General features: G+C 44.4%; 1 protein-coding gene across 2 annotated transcripts in view; it reads right to left on the minus strand.

The window, feature by feature from the left end:
* Nucleotides 1-18632, minus strand: part of syvn1 (synovial apoptosis inhibitor 1, synoviolin) — a 44292-nt gene that overhangs the window by 9034 nt on the left and 16626 nt on the right. Inside the window, exons 10-16 of one of the 2 annotated variants that reach the window (XM_084332257.1) lie at nt 16008-16124; nt 13278-13435; nt 12805-12957; nt 7340-7489; nt 7061-7244; nt 5966-6093; nt 3175-3416 (exon numbers count right to left, since the gene is read on the minus strand). In XM_084332257.1, coding sequence (XP_084188383.1) covers nt 3205-3416; nt 5966-6093; nt 7061-7244; nt 7340-7489; nt 12805-12957; nt 13278-13435; nt 16008-16124 — 1102 coding nt within the window. In that variant the 3' untranslated portion in view covers nt 3175-3204. Of the gene's footprint in view, nt 1-363; nt 3417-5965; nt 6094-7060; nt 7245-7339; nt 7490-12804; nt 12958-13277; nt 13436-16007; nt 16125-18632 lie in introns of those variants that run through there. The other variant, XM_084332256.1, reaches the window with a different exon arrangement.

Below are 18632 nucleotides of genomic sequence, written 5' to 3' on the forward strand. Positions count from 1 at the left end.
AATGGCCAAGTCAATCTCCTGACCTGAATCCAATTGAGCATGCATTTCACTTGCTGAATACAAAACTGAAGGGAAAATGGCCCAAGAATAAGCAGGAACTGAAGACGGTTGCAGTGGAGGCCTGGCAGAGCATCACCAGGGACTAAACCCAGTGTCTGGTGATGTCTATTGGTTCCACATTTCAGGCTGTCATTGACTGCAAAGGATTTGCAACCAAGTATTAAAAGTGACAATTTGATTTATGATTGATAGTTTGTCCAATTACTTTTGGTCCCTTAACCCTTTCACTGCCCCACTACTGAAGGTTAACCCTTTACTATCACACTACCGACTTTGTTACCGTCTGTAGTGTGATAGTAAAGGGTTAACCTGTAGTGTGGCAGTGAAAGGGTTCACCTGTGTATATTGTTGCAGTGAAAGGGTTAACCTTATGTAGTGTGGCAGACAGTGAAAGGGTTAAAAGAAGGGGGGGGGGGCACCTGTAGAAACTTGTAATCCCTTGTAATTCCTACACTGATAACAAACTATCATTACACCTGGGTAAAACAGAGTCCATTCTCTTCGGATCAAATAAACTCAGCAAGACTGACGGCTTCTCAGTTACATTGGGTGACAACATTGTCACAAGGAAAGATGAAATTACATACCTAGGTTCCATCCTAGAGGCAAATCTTTCTTGTGACAAAATGTAATCAAAAAAGTCAACCAACAAACTAGATTCTTGTACCGGATCTCCTCTCTGGTAAACAAGAATACCCTGAAGACTCTGGCAGGAGCACTCATTCAAGGGTACTACGACTATGCTTGCACCTCATGGTACCAAAGCACCTCAAAAGGCACTAAAAACAAGATTACAAACATCACAAAACAAACTGGTCAGACTACTACTTGACCTTACTCCTAGAACCCACCTCACTGCCCACTTTGACTACCTAGGATGGCTTAGAGTAGACGAGAGAGTACAGCAACTTGCAATGGGCCTGGTCTACAAGATACACTACACGACTAAGGTACCCATGCACATGTCAAAATACTTCCCAAAGGTCAGTGAATACCACAACACCAGAGGGAGCTCCACAAATCATGTTAAACCCAGATTCGGCTCAAACAAGGGACTAAACACGTTTCGCAATTATGCCACATCAATGTGGAACGCCCAAAGCTGTAAAGGAATGTGAATCACTACCCACTTTCAAAACCACTCCCAAAGAGCACCTACGGGAGACTGCAATTCGAAACTGGCCCCTGTAAATGTCCTAACCCAACCCCCTCCAATGTACAGTAAATGTCCTAACCCAATAATACACAAGACCCTCTTCTTGGGACCAAGTAAGGTTGTCGATATTCCAATGTACATCCCCTTAACAATTGTGTGTATTGAGCTGTACTGTATTGTACCCATTCTGAAATCTGTTAATAAAATGTTCAATCAATCAATCTGTTCACCTGATTTGGATGTAAATATCCTAAAGTTCAAGCAAAAAGTCTGCACTTTTTGTTTCATTTCAAATCCATTGTGGCCAAAAGATGGAATCTAGGGGGGAAACTTGACAATTATTTTTCATTTACACAACAAAGTATGAGTTTTTGAAAGTCTTCTGAAGTTGTCGAGTTTGTTTACATTTATTTTGTATTGTTTGTAAATAATGTTATAAAAACGCTCGACACCTAATCCCATTAGACCTTAAATTAGATATTGGCTACTATCTGGAACATGAACGTGCCTGTAAAACACAACATCTGAACTGGACTGAAGAGTCCGGAAGCTTCCTAATCAAAATCAGAATACACGTATTCTGCCAACATCAGACAAACATACATTAGATGTAAAGCTAGTGAACATACTGACATAACACATGAGTTGTGTCACTGCCATTTCGTTCAAATGGTTTTTATTTCTGCATCATGTACAGATCATCCTATTAAAACTCTTTATACAGTATGTACAGGTTCGATCAACTCACTTAAGTTACAACATCCCTCAACGACACAGAGAAATGATTTTGCAGAAGAGGAAGAGAGGCGGGGAAGAAGAAGAAGCAAAACCCAACATGTCCGTCACACCGAACACTAAAGCTGTAAAATAGATTTCCCTTCGTTCGAGTTCAATGGATCCAACAGAAGTGTGTACTTAGTCTGTAACAGTGTCTGAGAATCAGGAGCACAAGTATACTAGTATACGGCAGGAGTATACGCATATACGGCAGGAATATACACGTATACAGCAGGAATATACGCGTATACAGCAGGAATATACTCGTATACAGCAGGAATATACGCGTATACGGCAGGAATATACGCGTATACGGCAGGAATATACACGTATACAGCAAAAGTACAAGTGACCAAACTTTACAGTGAAAGGAAAAGGCAACAGGCACATTTTCACTGCTGGAATCCAAAACTTTTCCAAAAAGTGTCGTACTGACGTGATCCACTGCTTTTACTGAACACATTAAATTATATTTACTGTTTTGTTGGACTGAAGATGTATGAGATACCCATTCGTCACTATAAAAAAAAAGAAAAAGAGATCGAACATCTTTCTATGACTCAAAAATGCAGAACATTTAATTACTTTGCTTTGACATGTTACATACGTGGCTCTTGGTATAGAAATGTAGTATTCATGGTAATTGTCCTGTCAGAGTGTTTTAGCCTGATGGTGACATCAACCTGATCTCCATACCGGTGCTTATTGGTGCATCCCTAGAAAGCAGTCTGTGTGTCCTATGATCAAAGTGCAGGTAAAACCTATAGCGACAGCGAGAAACTAACCCGACACACAAATCAAAAACAAAACACTGACTCCCATCTCTTCTCAGACCTAAACTCAGGCGTGGATTTGGGAACAGCATTCCTCTGCGTTTCGTTTGGGAACGTCTGCAGTATATACTCTTATTTCGGCAGTCATTCAACCGTGTAGAAAAAAAAAAAATTTGCTATTGCATTCTGGCATATAACAGTCCAGAAATGGTAAGATCGTCGCCCTCCACATCTTTCCTCTTGCTGTCCGGCTGCGTCTCCACCAACACCAGCACCATTAGAAACTCTCAGCCAAAAAGGCGAGAGAGCCAAAGAACAGAGGAGAAAAAAAGGAAAGAAAAAAAGATTTGACTGATTTAAGTCTTTTCCATAGTTCTGTTGGTCCGGAGCGATATGCGTGGTGTATACCTGTATGTTCTTCATTTATTTATGTTTAAATCAGTTGTCGGGTGGTGGTGAGGGCGAGGAGGTCTCCAGCTTGCGGAGGCGTCTGCGTCTCAGCTCTGCCGCGTTGGGCTCCCCGTTCTCCTGCTGCTCCCCCGCTGCCTCTCCTTCATCCGTCTTCTCTTCCCCATCGGCGGCCAAATCGTTAGCGGCGGCGGCAACGTCGGCGGGCGGAGAAAAACCTGACGCTTCGTTCATGGGCTCAGCTGGAAAACAAGCGACAGATGTTCCAAGTTCAGTTGAATCTTTCAGATGTGGAATGTGTGATGTCATTTTGATGTCACATATTCCTCCTCAGTGAAATGAAAATGTTATTTTCTTGATACAGTATATATATTATCTTTTTAAATTTGTATTATTATTAACAGAGCAGTATTTAAACTCAAAACAAAATTAATTTATCCAAGACTAATGATAGTTTTGGGAGATTTTGGGCATAATAACTCAGTGTTGTAATGTGTAGCATTCTTAGCAGTAGAAAACGTTAGTTTTCGCTGAAAGGCTCTGGTTCAATTATTTTCTTATCAAACACAAGTAATGTTTTGACACACGAGTATGTAATCTGAAGAGCCCTCTGCTTAAAACGGGTTTCATGCAACAATAAAAACAAATGCACAAGAGCCTTTCAGTGTGCAGACTATTTTCCTCTTTATTATTTATATTTTTTTTAGATGTGAAGCAGCATCTCTATGACCAGTAATGTCACTCATTCACTCACTCATGAAACAGTGTGTCCTTGTTTTACAGTACTATTGTAGTGGATTAAAACTCAGTCCCACATCTGCCTAAAACTGTTGTAGATGTGCTCGTTAATACTCTGCTCACTTGACAACAGAAGTTGTGCACTTTTCAGTGAGAGGTATTGAACATTCAACTGCAAAATTGTGAGCTTGTCAAAACAAGTTTTTCTTCCCTAAAGGCTTTGATTATAATTATTAGGGATGGCATGACACCACTTTTTCATGTCGGATACCGATATCACAGCCTTGAGTATCGGCTGATACCGATCCTACCCCCCCCCCCCCCCCCTTAAAAACAAAATCCTGTGTTTAACCTAACCATCTATAAAACATCATGAAACAAATCCTACTCCCCTAAAAGAATAAATACATTACTCAATTATGCAATAGTGCTGCTGCTTTTTATTTTGTTCAAATCTTTTAGTTAATAAGACTACAGCGATTTCATGACAGCTTCCTGTCCTCGCCCCCGTTTTCCGGTGCAATGTGTGGAGATTTTTAAATCATTGGTAAACAAACGTAGTGCTGAAAATATACACTATGACTGCTGTTTTGATAGGGTTATGGTCTTTACTCTTGGCTACATTTGAAAAAGAAACAACATTTTTATTATTTGGGATAGCCGTGTCGGAGATAAAATGCCGGTTTGGCAACATAAAGCGAGGTTAAGTGTCGGAAACCTACATTTTCAACAACAGAAAGGGGCTGGTCATCCTGCACAATAAAGTCGGTTATTTTCTCTGTTCGAGTTATCAGCTTTGCTTTGTTACCGTCTGCAGGGAGTTTCTCACACTTCTGAATGGTTTCCAGCGACGTTAGTTGCGGCAAAACGTTTCCTCTTGGCATTCGTTGCACTAATATTAATAATAGTAATTAAGTCCGTGGTGTTTAAGTTTTCAGTGTTGCTGCCACCCCTAGAAATACTTCCGTCACAGATATTACACTCAGCTGTGTAGTGTTATTCCACAAGTATACACACGAGTCCTCTGTATTTGTGAGTGTCTTTATTGTTAGCCGTTAGCTCCGTAGCTCCACCATTATCCGCTCCTAATCTACTCTGCCCTGCGTACCTGTCCGTGACCCCAGTACGGTGGCCTGTACTGCGTCGTATTAGCGTGCATACAAGTTTCAAGTTTCTTTATTAGTTGTCATACAGAAGTACAGAATACTTTTATACAAAATGCTTCTTTCTGTTACGCTCCAGAGACTGCTAGACAAAAATAGATAAGTATAAAATAAGTATAAAATAGAAGTCAAGTACATGGACAAAAGTGTTCAGTATATACATATATACAATGTAAAATGCAGAGTAGAAGTAACTGAGTTACAATACAATATACTATACAGTGCAAAGCAGAAATGGGATGAGGTACAATTTAGGTACAATTTACAGTAAGGTGTAATGAGGTATGGGTTGTAGTGCAAATTCTTTACCAATAAATATAAAGTGTGTTTAGGTGTTCTAAAGTGGGTAAAGTGGGTTCTGCAGTGAGTTGTTTGTTTAAAGTGAGTGTGTGCGTGTGGATGTGTGTGCTGTGCATGCATTTGATGGTTGTTACATAGTGTTATTGTCATTTAGCATTCTGATGGCCTGAGGATAGAAGCTTCTTCTGAGTCTCTCTGTGCTTGCCATGAGACTCCGGTATCGCTTGCCTGACCGCAGAAGTTCAAAGAGGCAGTTGTTTGGGTGGCTGGAGTCCACATTAACATAACACCACAGGCTGTTTTGTCTTTTTCTTCTTTGAGCTTAAAATAACTCCACACAGCTGACATGACCGCGGCCCTCACGTTTAGCTAACGCTAACGTTGTTGTCGTGCTACTACTGTTCACGTGATGGCACACTTTACGGCATGTATCAGATCGGAAAATACTTCCTGTTTTTCCGATATCCGATCCTACTGAGTATCGGAGCCATCCCTAATAATTATCATTATTATTTTTTCAACCCAGTGATCTTCCCATTAGCACACAGCCAACGTGTTGATTTGAGGTTTTCAGCAGGGCTGTCACTTACAGCCATGAGAGTTTTGCTCCTGGCTGGGGCTTTCAGCACTGCTGCCAGTCGGAGGGGAGGATTCCGATTCAGAAGCAGCCCCAGTGGCTTCAGCGGCTTGTCCACTTCCGGCCTCGGTCCGGGGAGGGCTGCGGAGGATACAACACAGTACCGTAATGTATACCGTAAGTGTTTGCTCTTCTTACACCCAAATGAGGTTTACATTCTAGCTTTGCTAGAAGGTCTGAAATCAGCATTAAAAGCTCATTTGAATTCACAAATACGTTATGGCCTCCTAAAGTCAGAGTCTCATTCATTGTTTATGGAGCAGCCCCAGATTTTACACCCCAGTGACATCACTGATTGGAGGGTTCCCTCTCAGAATTTTAGCTTTAGGAGACAGTTTATTGTTTATTGTTTAAAAGGATCCCCATTAGCTGCCTCCTAAGTGGCGAGCTAGTCTTCCTGGGGCTCTGTTCTGGGCAGTTTGCAATTTCTTTAGTTGACCTTTGGATGCAGAGGACCATACTGGTGCACAATAATCCAGGTGACATAAAATTAAAGATTTCGCCACCTGTCCCACAATGTATGTAGGGACATAAGAAAGACATTTCCTCACCATGGAGATACCACTCCCCATCTTCTTCACTATGGTATCAATGTGTTCTGCCCATGACAGCTGGCTATCAATTATTATGCCCAGTAATTTTACTTTATTTACCTGTTCTATGGGTTCCTCAGACAAGTTCAAACTCATTTTTGGTATAGATGACAGTTTATGACTCGAACCCAAGATAATTGATTTGGTTTTCGAGATGTTTAGTACCAACTTATTCCGTTTTATCCAATCAAACACCATATTGCGACAGTGATGCGTGTTCACAAATACTGACTGAACTGTCCTTGGGCACAGGAAGAACATATGTGCCTTCTTAAAATGGGTGGCATTCCCCTTTAAATAAAGCATGTCTTTACCAATAAATTACCTCCTAAATTGGTTTCAGTCAAGTAGAATGAGTTACAGAATGACTAAGTAGGCCATTATTACAGTATGAACTGTACTGTGACAACAGCCATAACTGACTTCTATGAATGTGGAGATGGTGGCGTAGTTACGTGAGTGTGGCGACAGTGCTGAGGTACTGGTGGATGTTGAGCATGGCTGCGTCCAGCAGGGTGTGGATGTTATGGAGACACTGGAGCCGGGCCTCCAGGCCCCGACGGCCCTCCGCCTCCAGCTCCCTCAGCTCCTCCTCTGAAAGCCTGGACAGAGACGGAGGAGGGGGAGGCATCGACGAGACTGGAGGAGGAAGAGGAAGAAGAATTAACTGACTGAGATGGTAAGTGTATGATGTTTTATGCTTACATGTCAGAAGAGACCAAAGTACTACGTACCAAAGGGAGGGGGTGGAGGCATCGGTAGCCATGGTGCCGTGGGGAAGGGAGGAGGGGGGAAGGAGAAGGGGAAGCCTGGCATAGCTTGACCCAGAGCAGCAGCAGCACCTGTGGCTGTGTCTGGAGTGGTGGTGGCAGGCCGACTGGTACCTGGCGGACACAAAAGGGCAACACCTACACTGTCAAAAGTCAGGGATGTGGACCTAGCGCTGTTTCCATTTCTACTACTAGTTCATGCGTATGACTTGGCCCTACTTTTTACTATAGCCATTTGCAATGAGGGACACAGAGACCAATGCCATTGCTGGTAGTGGACATCAGGGGTAAAACAAGGGCATAAACCTCTCAACTCTAACATGTTTTAGTCTAGCAAAGCCACTTGATCTTCTGCATCTTTAACACAAAGAAGACCCCTCTAATGGAGAGAACTATCCTTGAAGAACGTACCAGCTCCCTGCATCTGAACTATCCTTAACCCATTCTCTGCCGGGCATTGTACCCATCATTGTACCCTCTCTGCCAGCGCTATAAGTCTATGGAGATGTTCACCTTCTTTGCAGGGCTATAACTTTTTAAATTGTATTGCTAAATTGACATTACTATGGCCCATCAATTATCTATCGTTCAGGATGTAGGATCGTTTGACTTTTTCATTCACACATTCATACCAAAACACCGTCTAGAGTATAAATATGTTTTTATCGTTTTCTGCAGTATTTCATAGAACGTGAGATATAGGCATAAATGCATATATTATAATTAGATGATCAAATGCAGTTTGATACCGATCAACGTTATATATAAAATTTCAACTGTACATGGTCCTAAACGTCATGACTGGTCATCTGCGGGTGAACGGAGGGGGGGGGGGGGGGTCGTTTATAATTCAATGACCGACATTAAATGATTTATAAAATGGTAAAGAAAAATGCTGAAACTCACCCCAGTCTCCTCGTAGCGTTGGGCGATGAGAGTGGAGCAAACGGATCCCAATTATGGGATGTTGATCGATGCGATCCATTTCCGGTTTGTATATTACTAATACACGTCCAAATCATGTTGATTATTGAGTTATGGCAAAGATCCATATCGACAGTGTCTGTATTGAGCCCCGGGACGATAAGCGAGTGGCCGGACGAAAATAGGGGACGGACCGATCTACAATGGGCACTTCCAGTTTGGCAACTCGCCGATCAGCCACCCGGTGGCGGTATTGAAGCGTTGCAGAGTTGTGATGGCTCAGACAGCATCACCCAAGACTCCGTGGGTGAAATATGAATACCATGACGAAAATATGAAATATTGATCTCAAAAACGCCTTACGGAGTTATTGACAGAAAACGCATGGCGGAGAAACCCGCCTTAACACGTGATTGGCGAAGAATGGGTTAAGGAACGTACCAGCTCCCTGCATCTGAACTATCCTTAAGGAACGTACCAGCTCCGTGCGTCACTCTGAACTATCCTTAAGGAACGTACCAGCTCCCTGTGTCTGAACTATCCTTAAGGAACGTACCAGCTCCCTGAGTCACTCTGAACTATCCTTAAGGAACGTACCAGCTCCGTGCGTCACTCTGAACTATCCTTAAGGAACGTACCAGCTCCCTGAGTCACTCTGAACTATCCTTAAGGAACGTACCAGCTCCCTGCATCACTCTGAACTATCCTTAAGGAACGTACCAGCTCCCTGTGTCACTCTGAACTATCCTTAAGGAACGTACCAGCTCCGTGCGTCACTCTGAACTATCCTTAAGGAACGTACCAGCTCCCTGTGTCACTCTGAACTATCCTTAAGGAACGTACCAGCTCCCTGTGTCACTCTGAACTATCCTTAAGGAACGTACCAGCTCCCTGTGTCACTCTGAACTATCCTTAAGAAACGTACCAGCTCCCTGTGTCACTCTGAACTATCCTTTTTTTTTTTTTTAACTTTGACCAGTCAGCTGGTTCTTTTTAGCGTTTATCGCTTTTTCATCGCATTCATACTTGGTCAAGTTCGACCGACAGAAGCAGGCTGAAAGGGTTCAGATGGGGGGGAAGACACTCTGGGAAAGGCACGGCTGCCGTCCGGGATTCGAACGCGCTCAGCCCCAGATCCGTGACGAGCACGGTTGTCCACGGCGCTGAAATAGCACTCGCGGTACGTGGTGAGCTACTGGAGCTCCCCCTCTGAACTATCCTTAAGGAACGTACCAGCTCCCTGTGTCTGAACTATCCTTAAGGAACGTACCAGCTCCCTGCATCTGAACTATCCTTAAGGAACGTACCAGCTCCCTGCATCACTCTGAACTATCCTTAAGGAACGTACCAGCTCCCTGCGTCACTCTGAACTATCCTTAAGGAACGTACCAGCTCCCTGCGTCACTCTGAACTATCCTTAAGGAACGTACCAGCTCCCTGAGTCACTCTGAACTATCCTTAAGGAACGTACCAGCTCCCTGCGTCACTCTGAACTATCCTTAAGGAACGTACCAGCTCCCTGCGTCACTCTGAACTATCCTTAAGGAACGTACCAGCTCCCTGCGTCACTCTGAACTATCCTTAAGGAACGTACCAGCTCCCTGCATCACTCTGAACTATCCTTAAGGAACGTACCAGCTCCCTGCATCTGAACTATCCTTAAGGAACGTACCAGCTCCCTGCGTCACTCTGAACTATCCTTAAGGAACGTACCAGCTCCCTGCATCTGAACTATCCTTAAGGAACGTACCAGCTCCCTGTGTCACTCTGAACTATCCTTAAGGAACGTACCAGCTCCCTGAGTCACTCTGAACTATCCTTAAGGAACGTACCAGCTCCCTGTGTCACTCTGAACTATCCTTAAGGAACGTACCAGCTCCCTGCGTCACTCTGAACTATCCTTAAGGAACGTACCAGCTCCCTGCGTCACTCTGAACTATCCTTAAGGAACGTACCAGCTCCCTGTGTCACTCTGAACTATCCTTAAGGAACGTACCAGCTCCCTGTGTCACTCTAAACTATCCTTAAGGAACGTACCAGCTCCCTGTGTCACTCTGAACTATCCTTAAGGAACGTACCAGCTCCCTGCATCTGAACTATCCTTAAGGAACGTACCAGCTCCCTGCGTCACTCTGAACTATCCTTAAGGAACGTACCAGCTCCCTGTGTCACTCTGAACTATCCTTAAGGAACGTACCAGCTCCCTGCATCACTCTGAACTATCCTTAAGGAACGTACCAGCTCCCTGCATCTGAACTATCCTTAAGGAACGTACCAGCTCCCTGCGTCACTCTGAACTATCCTTAAGGAACGTACCAGCTCCCTGCGTCACTCTGAACTATCCTTAAGGAACGTACCAGCTCCCTGCGTCACTCTGAACTATCCTTAAGGAACGTACCAGCTCCCTGCATCACTCTGAACTATCCTTAAGGAACGTACCAGCTCCCTGCATCTGAACTATCCTTAAGGAACGTACCAGCTCCCTGCGTCACTCTGAACTATCCTTAAGGAACGTACCAGCTCCCTGCATCACTCTGAACTATCCTTAAGGAACGTACCAGCTCCCTGCATCTGAACTATCCTTAAGGAACGTACCAGCACCCTGCGTCACTCTGAACTATCCTTAAGGAACGTACCAGCTCCCTGCGTCACTCTAAACTATCCTTAAGGAACGTACCAGCTCCCTGCATCTGAACTATCCTTAAGGAACGTACCAGCTTCCTGCGTCACTCTGAACTATCCTTAAGGAACGTACCAGCTCCCTGCATCTGAACTATCCTTAAGGAACGTACCAGCTCCCTGCATCTGAACTATCCTTAAGGAACGTACCAGCTCCCTGTGTCACTCTGAACTATCCTTAAGGAACGTACCAGCACCCTGAGTCACTCTGAACTATCCTTAAGGAACGTACCAGCTCCCTGAGTCACTCTGAACTATCCTTAAGGAACGTACCAGCTCCCTGTGTCTGAACTATCCTTAAGGAACGTACCAGCTCCCTGCATCTGAACTATCCTTAAGGAACGTACTAGCTCCCTGTGTCACTCTGAACTATCCTTAAGGAACGTACCAGCTCCCTGCGTCACTCTGAACTATCCTTAAGGAACGTACCAGCTCCCTGTGTCACTCTGAACTATCCTTAAGGAACGTACCAGCTCCCTGCGTCACTCTGAACTATCCTTAAGGAACGTACCAGCTCCCTGTGTCACTCTAAACTATCCTTAAGGAACGTACCAGCTCCCTGTGTCACTCTGAACTATCCTTAAGGAACGTACCAGCTCCCTGCGTCACTCTGAACTATCCTTAAGGAACGTACCAGCTCCCTGCGTCACTCTGAACTATCCTTAAGGAACGTACCAGCTCCCTGCATCACTCTGAACTATCCTTAAGGAACGTACCAGCTCCCTGCGTCACTCTGAACTATCCTTAAGGAACGTACCAGCTCCCTGTGTCACTCTGAACTATCCTTAAGGAACGTACCAGCTCCCTGTGTCACTCTGAACTATCCTTAAGGAACGTACCAGCTCCCTGTGTCACTCTGAACTATCCTTAAGGAACGTACCAGCTCCCTGTGTCACTCTGAACTATCCTTAACACTTTCAGAGCCTGCCGTGTTTTCCTTTTTACCCCCTTGAATGCCCAGCACCAATTCAATGTTAACGTTAATATCGCCTAATCTATGTTTTAAATTATGGCTATGTGTCTAATCTGCCCGTCGCATTATCAATGACCCATTTCCAGTCAACATTGTCGAAGCGGATTGTTTTTTTATCGGTTCATTTCCGTTTTATATCATTTTGAAAAGCCCTTGTTTTCACGGAAAAAAGAAGAGATTCCATGATAATCGCCCTGTACTGGAATATTCTAGAACATTGTCATTTTTCGGCCTATTTATGAATCTTTTCAAATAAACGCTAGATTATCGATAGTATATGTGTACGTGTGCACGCTGGTGCCGCACGCTGAAAATCGATTCTCTCAGTTCCTGATCGCTTTTACAGTCAAACAGCCATATCACATTATAGGGGGAAAGCTTATATCTGTGAAAAAAGGTCTGATTATCCCAATACTGGTAAAATAGATTCCTTACCCGAGATCAGATTGTATCCAAATGGATTATTCCAATTCCTGATCGCCATTCCGAAAATCGATCCTTTTATTGATCCACCGCGTATACTGTAAAACACATAATCCCCGCTGCTCTGAGGGTCCAGAATGAAGCTGATCGACTCCGGTCACATGCGTGAGAAGTAAAATGTGGAGTCGGTTTTTTTTCCCTCATGCCTTTTCATTGAGTCCAATCCAAAAGGGTGAATTACCATCTGGGAGACGATAGGGGGCGCTTTTTTCACATCTGAGCGCCTGGGGTGGCTGATTTACCAACGGTAGATTTGGTTGATGAAATATGAATTCAGATCGCTAATAAAAAAAAAATTATGGGCATTCAACCCGCGAGGTGTAAACCCGAGAAAACTCGGGTTGGGCAATCAAAGTGTTAAGGAACGTACCAGCTCCCTGTGTCTGGGCAGCTTCAGTGCCGGTCTGTGGGGGGTCAGTGGCTCCAGGGGCACCAGGAGCAGGGGCACCAGGAGGCACTCCAGGGAAGGGACCCCAGAAAGGGAACATGCCAGGAGGGAAGCCAGGTAGCATGCCTGGGGCTGCTGTAGAGGAGAAAGCAGGATCATTACCAGTTCATCAAGGACATGATATCAAATTAAAAAGATTAGATCACACTATTTACAGTGGGAACCTAAAAGTTAGTATCAAACCTGAGGGAAATTCCAAAATGTGTTCTCAGTCATAGGCAATCCATTGCACCTATGACCTGATATCTCAGATCTTCCCTTCAATCACAATTGTACATGTTAGAAATTTTTGACTAGGTTCTTAAAAAGGGATAGTCCACATTTTTAATAATCAATTTGATTTTGTTACAGTCCTTTCAGTGGATGGACCTGTCCATCCTCCATATGATTCTCACCATTGGCAGGTGGAGCGGCGGGGGCGTTGGCTTGGGCGGCCGGGGCAGCGGGCGGGGCCGGCGCGGCCGCTGGGGTCTGGTTGGCGCTAGACGCTCGGAGGACGTCCATCCGACAGGTGGGACACGTCTGCTGTCTCTGGAACCAGGAACGCAAGCAGCTGGGGGGGACGGACCAGGACAACGTTTCAACAAGGCGATATGAGGAACCGTATAAGTTGGTTTGAAGTTTGAACAATGTTTTCCAACATAATTACCCAAAGTGTAATTGTGTTGTGCACATTCATTAGGTAAAGGTAGAATCTGTATTGGCGTCAAACACCTCTAGGCATATATTTTTAGTTTTGATCTGATGTGTGGGTAGGCGGAGGGGTTGCTATTGCTGGCCCTATTAACTCGATCAACGCCAGAGGGATATGTGTAATGTGTGGTTAAAAGGCCAGCGTTCTAAAGTATAGGAATACGTGGCGGTGTTTGCAGGGCTATAACTATATTTTATATTATAGCTATGGATACAATACTATGGCCCATTTGACATCGAGTATCTATCGTTCAATATGTGAAAAAGAAAAAGAAATATCATCCATACATTCCCGTTTTATACCGTGGTGAATATAAGTATGGTTTTAGAGCAGTCTATGGTAATTCCTGGGAGGCTGGTAATAGCCTGCAACGTGTATTATACTAAATGCATTGGCGTTCCGTCCCTACACACGCTACAATAAAAAAAATCAAATGCATATAGGTATTATGTTCCATCATGAATGTCGTTTTTTTATACTTTGATCATCACCAACGGAATACGTTATGGACTAGCGTTACACACATACGCTCGGATCGCAATGAAGACATTCTTCGATCAACGCAAGATTGATATCATATAGCCCTAGGATGTACCCCAAAAAGAATATTCCAATTATCTGATCGCCATTCCAAGTATTGATGTCCATCGTGTCGCCAACATAATCCACCACAGAACATGGAGTACTCGATTCTTCTCAATCCGAGCGTTATAACCACTTCCCTTGCCTGGAGAAAAATAGCCGACCCGGACCCATATAATCGACGCACAGCCCAAGACACAATGTTTCAAAGGGTGCTCGATACCGCCGCCTGGTAGGATGCGGCCGGTATTGCACTTTTGCAATCTCAGACTCATTCCCTATGATAACACCAGGCTCCCTGGATGGATAATGAATGGAAATATCGAATAAAAGAAATAACGATGAAAACCCGACTTTTCTCGGGTTTGGCGCCCAAGCGTCGGCGAGTAGCCCCGACTTTATTCGGGTATGACGTCCATTGAGTTAAGTAGGGATGCACAATATCGGTGACCGTATCGGTATTGACCGATGATAGTGATTTCTTTTAATATATTGGTATTGGTCCGATGAGCAAAACTGGGTACTGGGCAGATATATATCTGCAAACATATCGTCTGGTGATAGTGATTTGTTTATTGATTATCTGATGAGCGAAACTGGGCCGATGTGTGTGTAGCTGCCATTGTGTGTTTTCTTTTTTTGGCTTTTGTTTGTTTAGGTAATGTTACTTGCATGTGACAATGATGCACTGGAGGCCGGGGGCATGCTCTCCATAGAGCAAGGCCCAGTGAGAGTGCTTAAGTGTGGGCCCACCGGGCAGAGTGGTGGGCCTGGAGCTCTGACACTTCACAGTATTGTGGACCAACATTGTTTCAGTATGTACAAAAAGAGTTATCATAGAAATTTGTTTTATTTATACAGACTATATCAACATCAGTAATATCTGTTATCTGCCATGACAGAAATGTTAATATTGGTTATCGGCCAAAATGTTCATATCGGTGCATCCCTAATATTAAGTCATATTTAGCCTGTACAACAAAGAAATACCAACAAAGTCTCATGTGAGTCATGTACCATTTAGACCTAGAAACCTCTGAGCTCCTGTGATGTGGAGTGCTGTGCTGTATCTAGAAACCTCTGAGCTCCTGTGATGTGGAGTGCTGTGCTGTATCTAGAAACCTCTGAGCTCCTGTGATGTGGAGTGCTGTGCTGTATCTAGAAACCTCTGAGCTCCTGTGATGTGGAGTGTTGTGCTGAACCTAGAAACCTCTGAGCTCCTGTGATGTGGAGTGCTGTACTGAACCTAGAAACCTGAGCTCCTGTGATGTGGAGTGCTGTGCTGTATCTAGAAACCTCTGAGCTCCTGTGATGTGGAGTGCTGTATCTAGAAACCTCTGAGCTCCTGTGATGTGGAGTGCTGTGCTGTATCTAGAAACCTCCGAGCTCCTGTGATGTGGAGTGCTGTGCTGTATCTAGAAACCTCTGAGCTCCTGTGATGTGGAGTGCTGTGCTGTATCTAGAAACCTCTGAGCTCCTGTGATGTGGAGTGCTGTGCTGAACCTAGAAACCTCTGAGCTTCTGTGATGTGGAGTGCTGTACTGAACCTAGAAACCTGAGCTCCTGTGATGTGGAGCGCTGTGCTGAACCTAGAAACCTCTGAGCTTCTGTGATGTGGAGTGCTGTGCTGTATCAAGAAACCTCCGAGCTCCTGTGATGTGGAGTGCTGTGCTGAACCTAGAAACCTCCTGAGCTCCTGTGATGTGGAGTGCTGTGCTGTATCTAGAAACCTCTGAGCTCCTGTGATGTGGAGTGCTGTGCTGAACCTAGAAACCTCTGAGCTTCTGTGATGTGGAGTGCTGTACTGAACCTAGAAACCTCCTGAGCTCCTGTGATGTGGAGCGCCTACCTGGAATGGAAAATGTGATTGCAGGGCAGTTTTTTCGCTCCAGTGACCATCTCCTCGCGACAGATGATACAGACATTGTCTGAGGCCAGCAGATCCTCCGGAGTAGCGTCTGGGTATCTGGAGAGAAGCCAGAAGACAAGAGAAAAGACCTCAGAATTCAGATTACTAGGCGGCTGGGTGGCGTAGCGGAGATTGCGCTTGTCACCAATGCAAGAGACTCCGGTCTTGAATCCCGGTGTCAGCATTGCCTGCGGCTTGGGCCAGTCGTCATACTATCTCAATTGGCAGAGGTAGCGGGTGGAAGTCGATGGGTGGGGATTGGACGTTGTGGACAGCGACTCCTACAGGTCGGTTGGGTGACGCCTGCACAGCAGAGACAGGAAGTATCTGAGCCACTGAGAGTCCGCGCTGTCTGGTGAAAAGATACGACAGGATGCCTCCTCGTGTACCGAAGGGGACACGTGATGCAAGGCTTCTATCCTCACTACAACCGCCCAGTGGGGGGCATAGTCTAGCAACGTTCAAGACAGGGGAGGGGAGAATTGGCCAATACGAAATTGGGATGGGAGACAAATAGAAAAATAAGGAGAAAAAGTAGATTAAAAAAAGAATTCAGATTACTATTTTACTCTCTATTAACACTTTCAGAGCCCAAGCTTAATCTTGATTTACCAGTTGAATGCCCACCATCCACTTCAATGTTAGCGTTAATAACTCCTAATCTGTTTTAAATTATGGCTATGTGTCTAATCTGCCCGTCGCTTATCAATGACTCGTTTTCCAGTCAACATTGTTGAAGTGGATTGTTTTTTTATCGGTTCATTTTCGTTTGATAGCATTTTGAAAAGCCCTCGTTTTCAAGGAAAATATAAATATTCCATGATAATCGCCCGTTACTGGAATATTCTAGAATACACAAAAACGTTGCCATTTTTCGGCCTATTTATGAATCGTTTTCAAATAAACGCTAGATTATCGATAGTATATGTGTACGTATGCACGCTGGGGCCGCAAGCTGAAAATCGATTCTCTGATTACCTCAAAGCGATCGCGCACACACACATAGGGCAAACGCTGAGATCTCAGCGAATACAACTCTGATTATCCCATGACTGGTAAAATAGATTCCTTACCTCAGATCAGATGTTCTCCAAAAAGATCATTCCAATTCCTGATCGCCATTCCAAAAATCGATCACTACTGTCTACTATCGATTGGCTACTGTGAATATATATTCCAGGCTGATTCCCGTCCCGCGATCACTTCCATGTTGATCATACGGCTTGCCAGCTCAGGTAGCCAGCTGGCCCCGCCACAAGAATACCCTGAAGACTCTGGCAGGAGCACTCATTCAAGGGTACTATGACTATGCGTGCACCTCATGGTACCAAAGCACCTCAAAGGCGCTTAAAACAAAATTACAAACATCACAAAACAAACTGGTCAGACTACTACTTGACCTGAACCCCAGAACCCACCTCACCCCTGCCCACTTTGCCAACCTAGGATGGCTTAGAGTAGACGACAGAGTACAGCAACTTGCAATGGGCCTGGTCTACAAGATACACTATACGACCGGGGTGCCCATGTACATGTCAAAATACTTCCCAAAGGTCAGTGAATACCACAACCACTACACCAGAGGAAGCTCAACAAATCATGTTAAACCCAGATTCGGCTCAAACAAGGGACTAAACACGTTTCGCAATTATGCCACAACAATGTGGAACGCACTACCCAAAGCTGTAAAGGAATGTGAATCCCTGCCCACATTCAAAACCGCCCTTAAAGAGCACCTACGGGAGGCTGCAATTCGAAACTGGCCACCGTAAATGCCCAAAACCCCCACCACCTCCTAATAGACAGTCTCCTCCCCACCGCATGTATATATTCCCTCCCCGCCGTATGTATATTTCCCTCCCACCCACCCACCCCCTCCTAATGTACAGTCCCCTCCCCATCATATGTATATATTCTATCAGGATCTAGGGGTAACAGTACTGTATATTTGAATACCGCCTATGTCACAAATGTATCAGTACTAAATACCTATATGTCCCTATGCCATAAATGTCATGTATGTTGTGTATGTCATAAATGTCTATATGAATTGAAAATGGGGGACCCTGATGGAAACAAGACAAACGTCTTTCTCAGGTCTGCATCCCCTTAACAATTGTATGTATTGAGCCGTACTGTATTGTACCCATTCTGCAATCTGTTAAATAAAGTTTTCATTCATTCATTCACTCTACATATCACTGATCCCAGGTCAGTCTAAGCGAGTGGTTCCCAAAGTAGGGGTTGCGACCCAAAGGTGGGCCGCGAGATGATTTAAAAAATAAAAATAAAAATAAAAATCAATTTTTTTTTGTCAGGCCACTGAACTTAGAAGCAGGCCAGGACAGTGTTTCTAGTTGTATTCTAAAATTCTATTCTATTGTATTCTAAAATGTGACTATATGTTTTTTTTTTTTTTTTTACTTTGACCAGTCACCTGGTTCTTTTAGCGTTTATCGCTTTTTCTTCGCATTCATACTTGGTCAAGTTCGACCGACAGAAGCAGGCTGAAAGGGTTCAGATGGGGGGGAGAGACACTCTGGGAAAGGCACGGCTGCCGTCCGG

This window comes from Notolepis coatsorum, assembly GCF_963971535.1.
Source record: "Notolepis coatsorum genome assembly, chromosome: 16".
In the NCBI taxonomy this organism is placed as follows: domain Eukaryota; kingdom Metazoa; phylum Chordata; class Actinopteri; order Aulopiformes; family Paralepididae; genus Notolepis; species Notolepis coatsorum.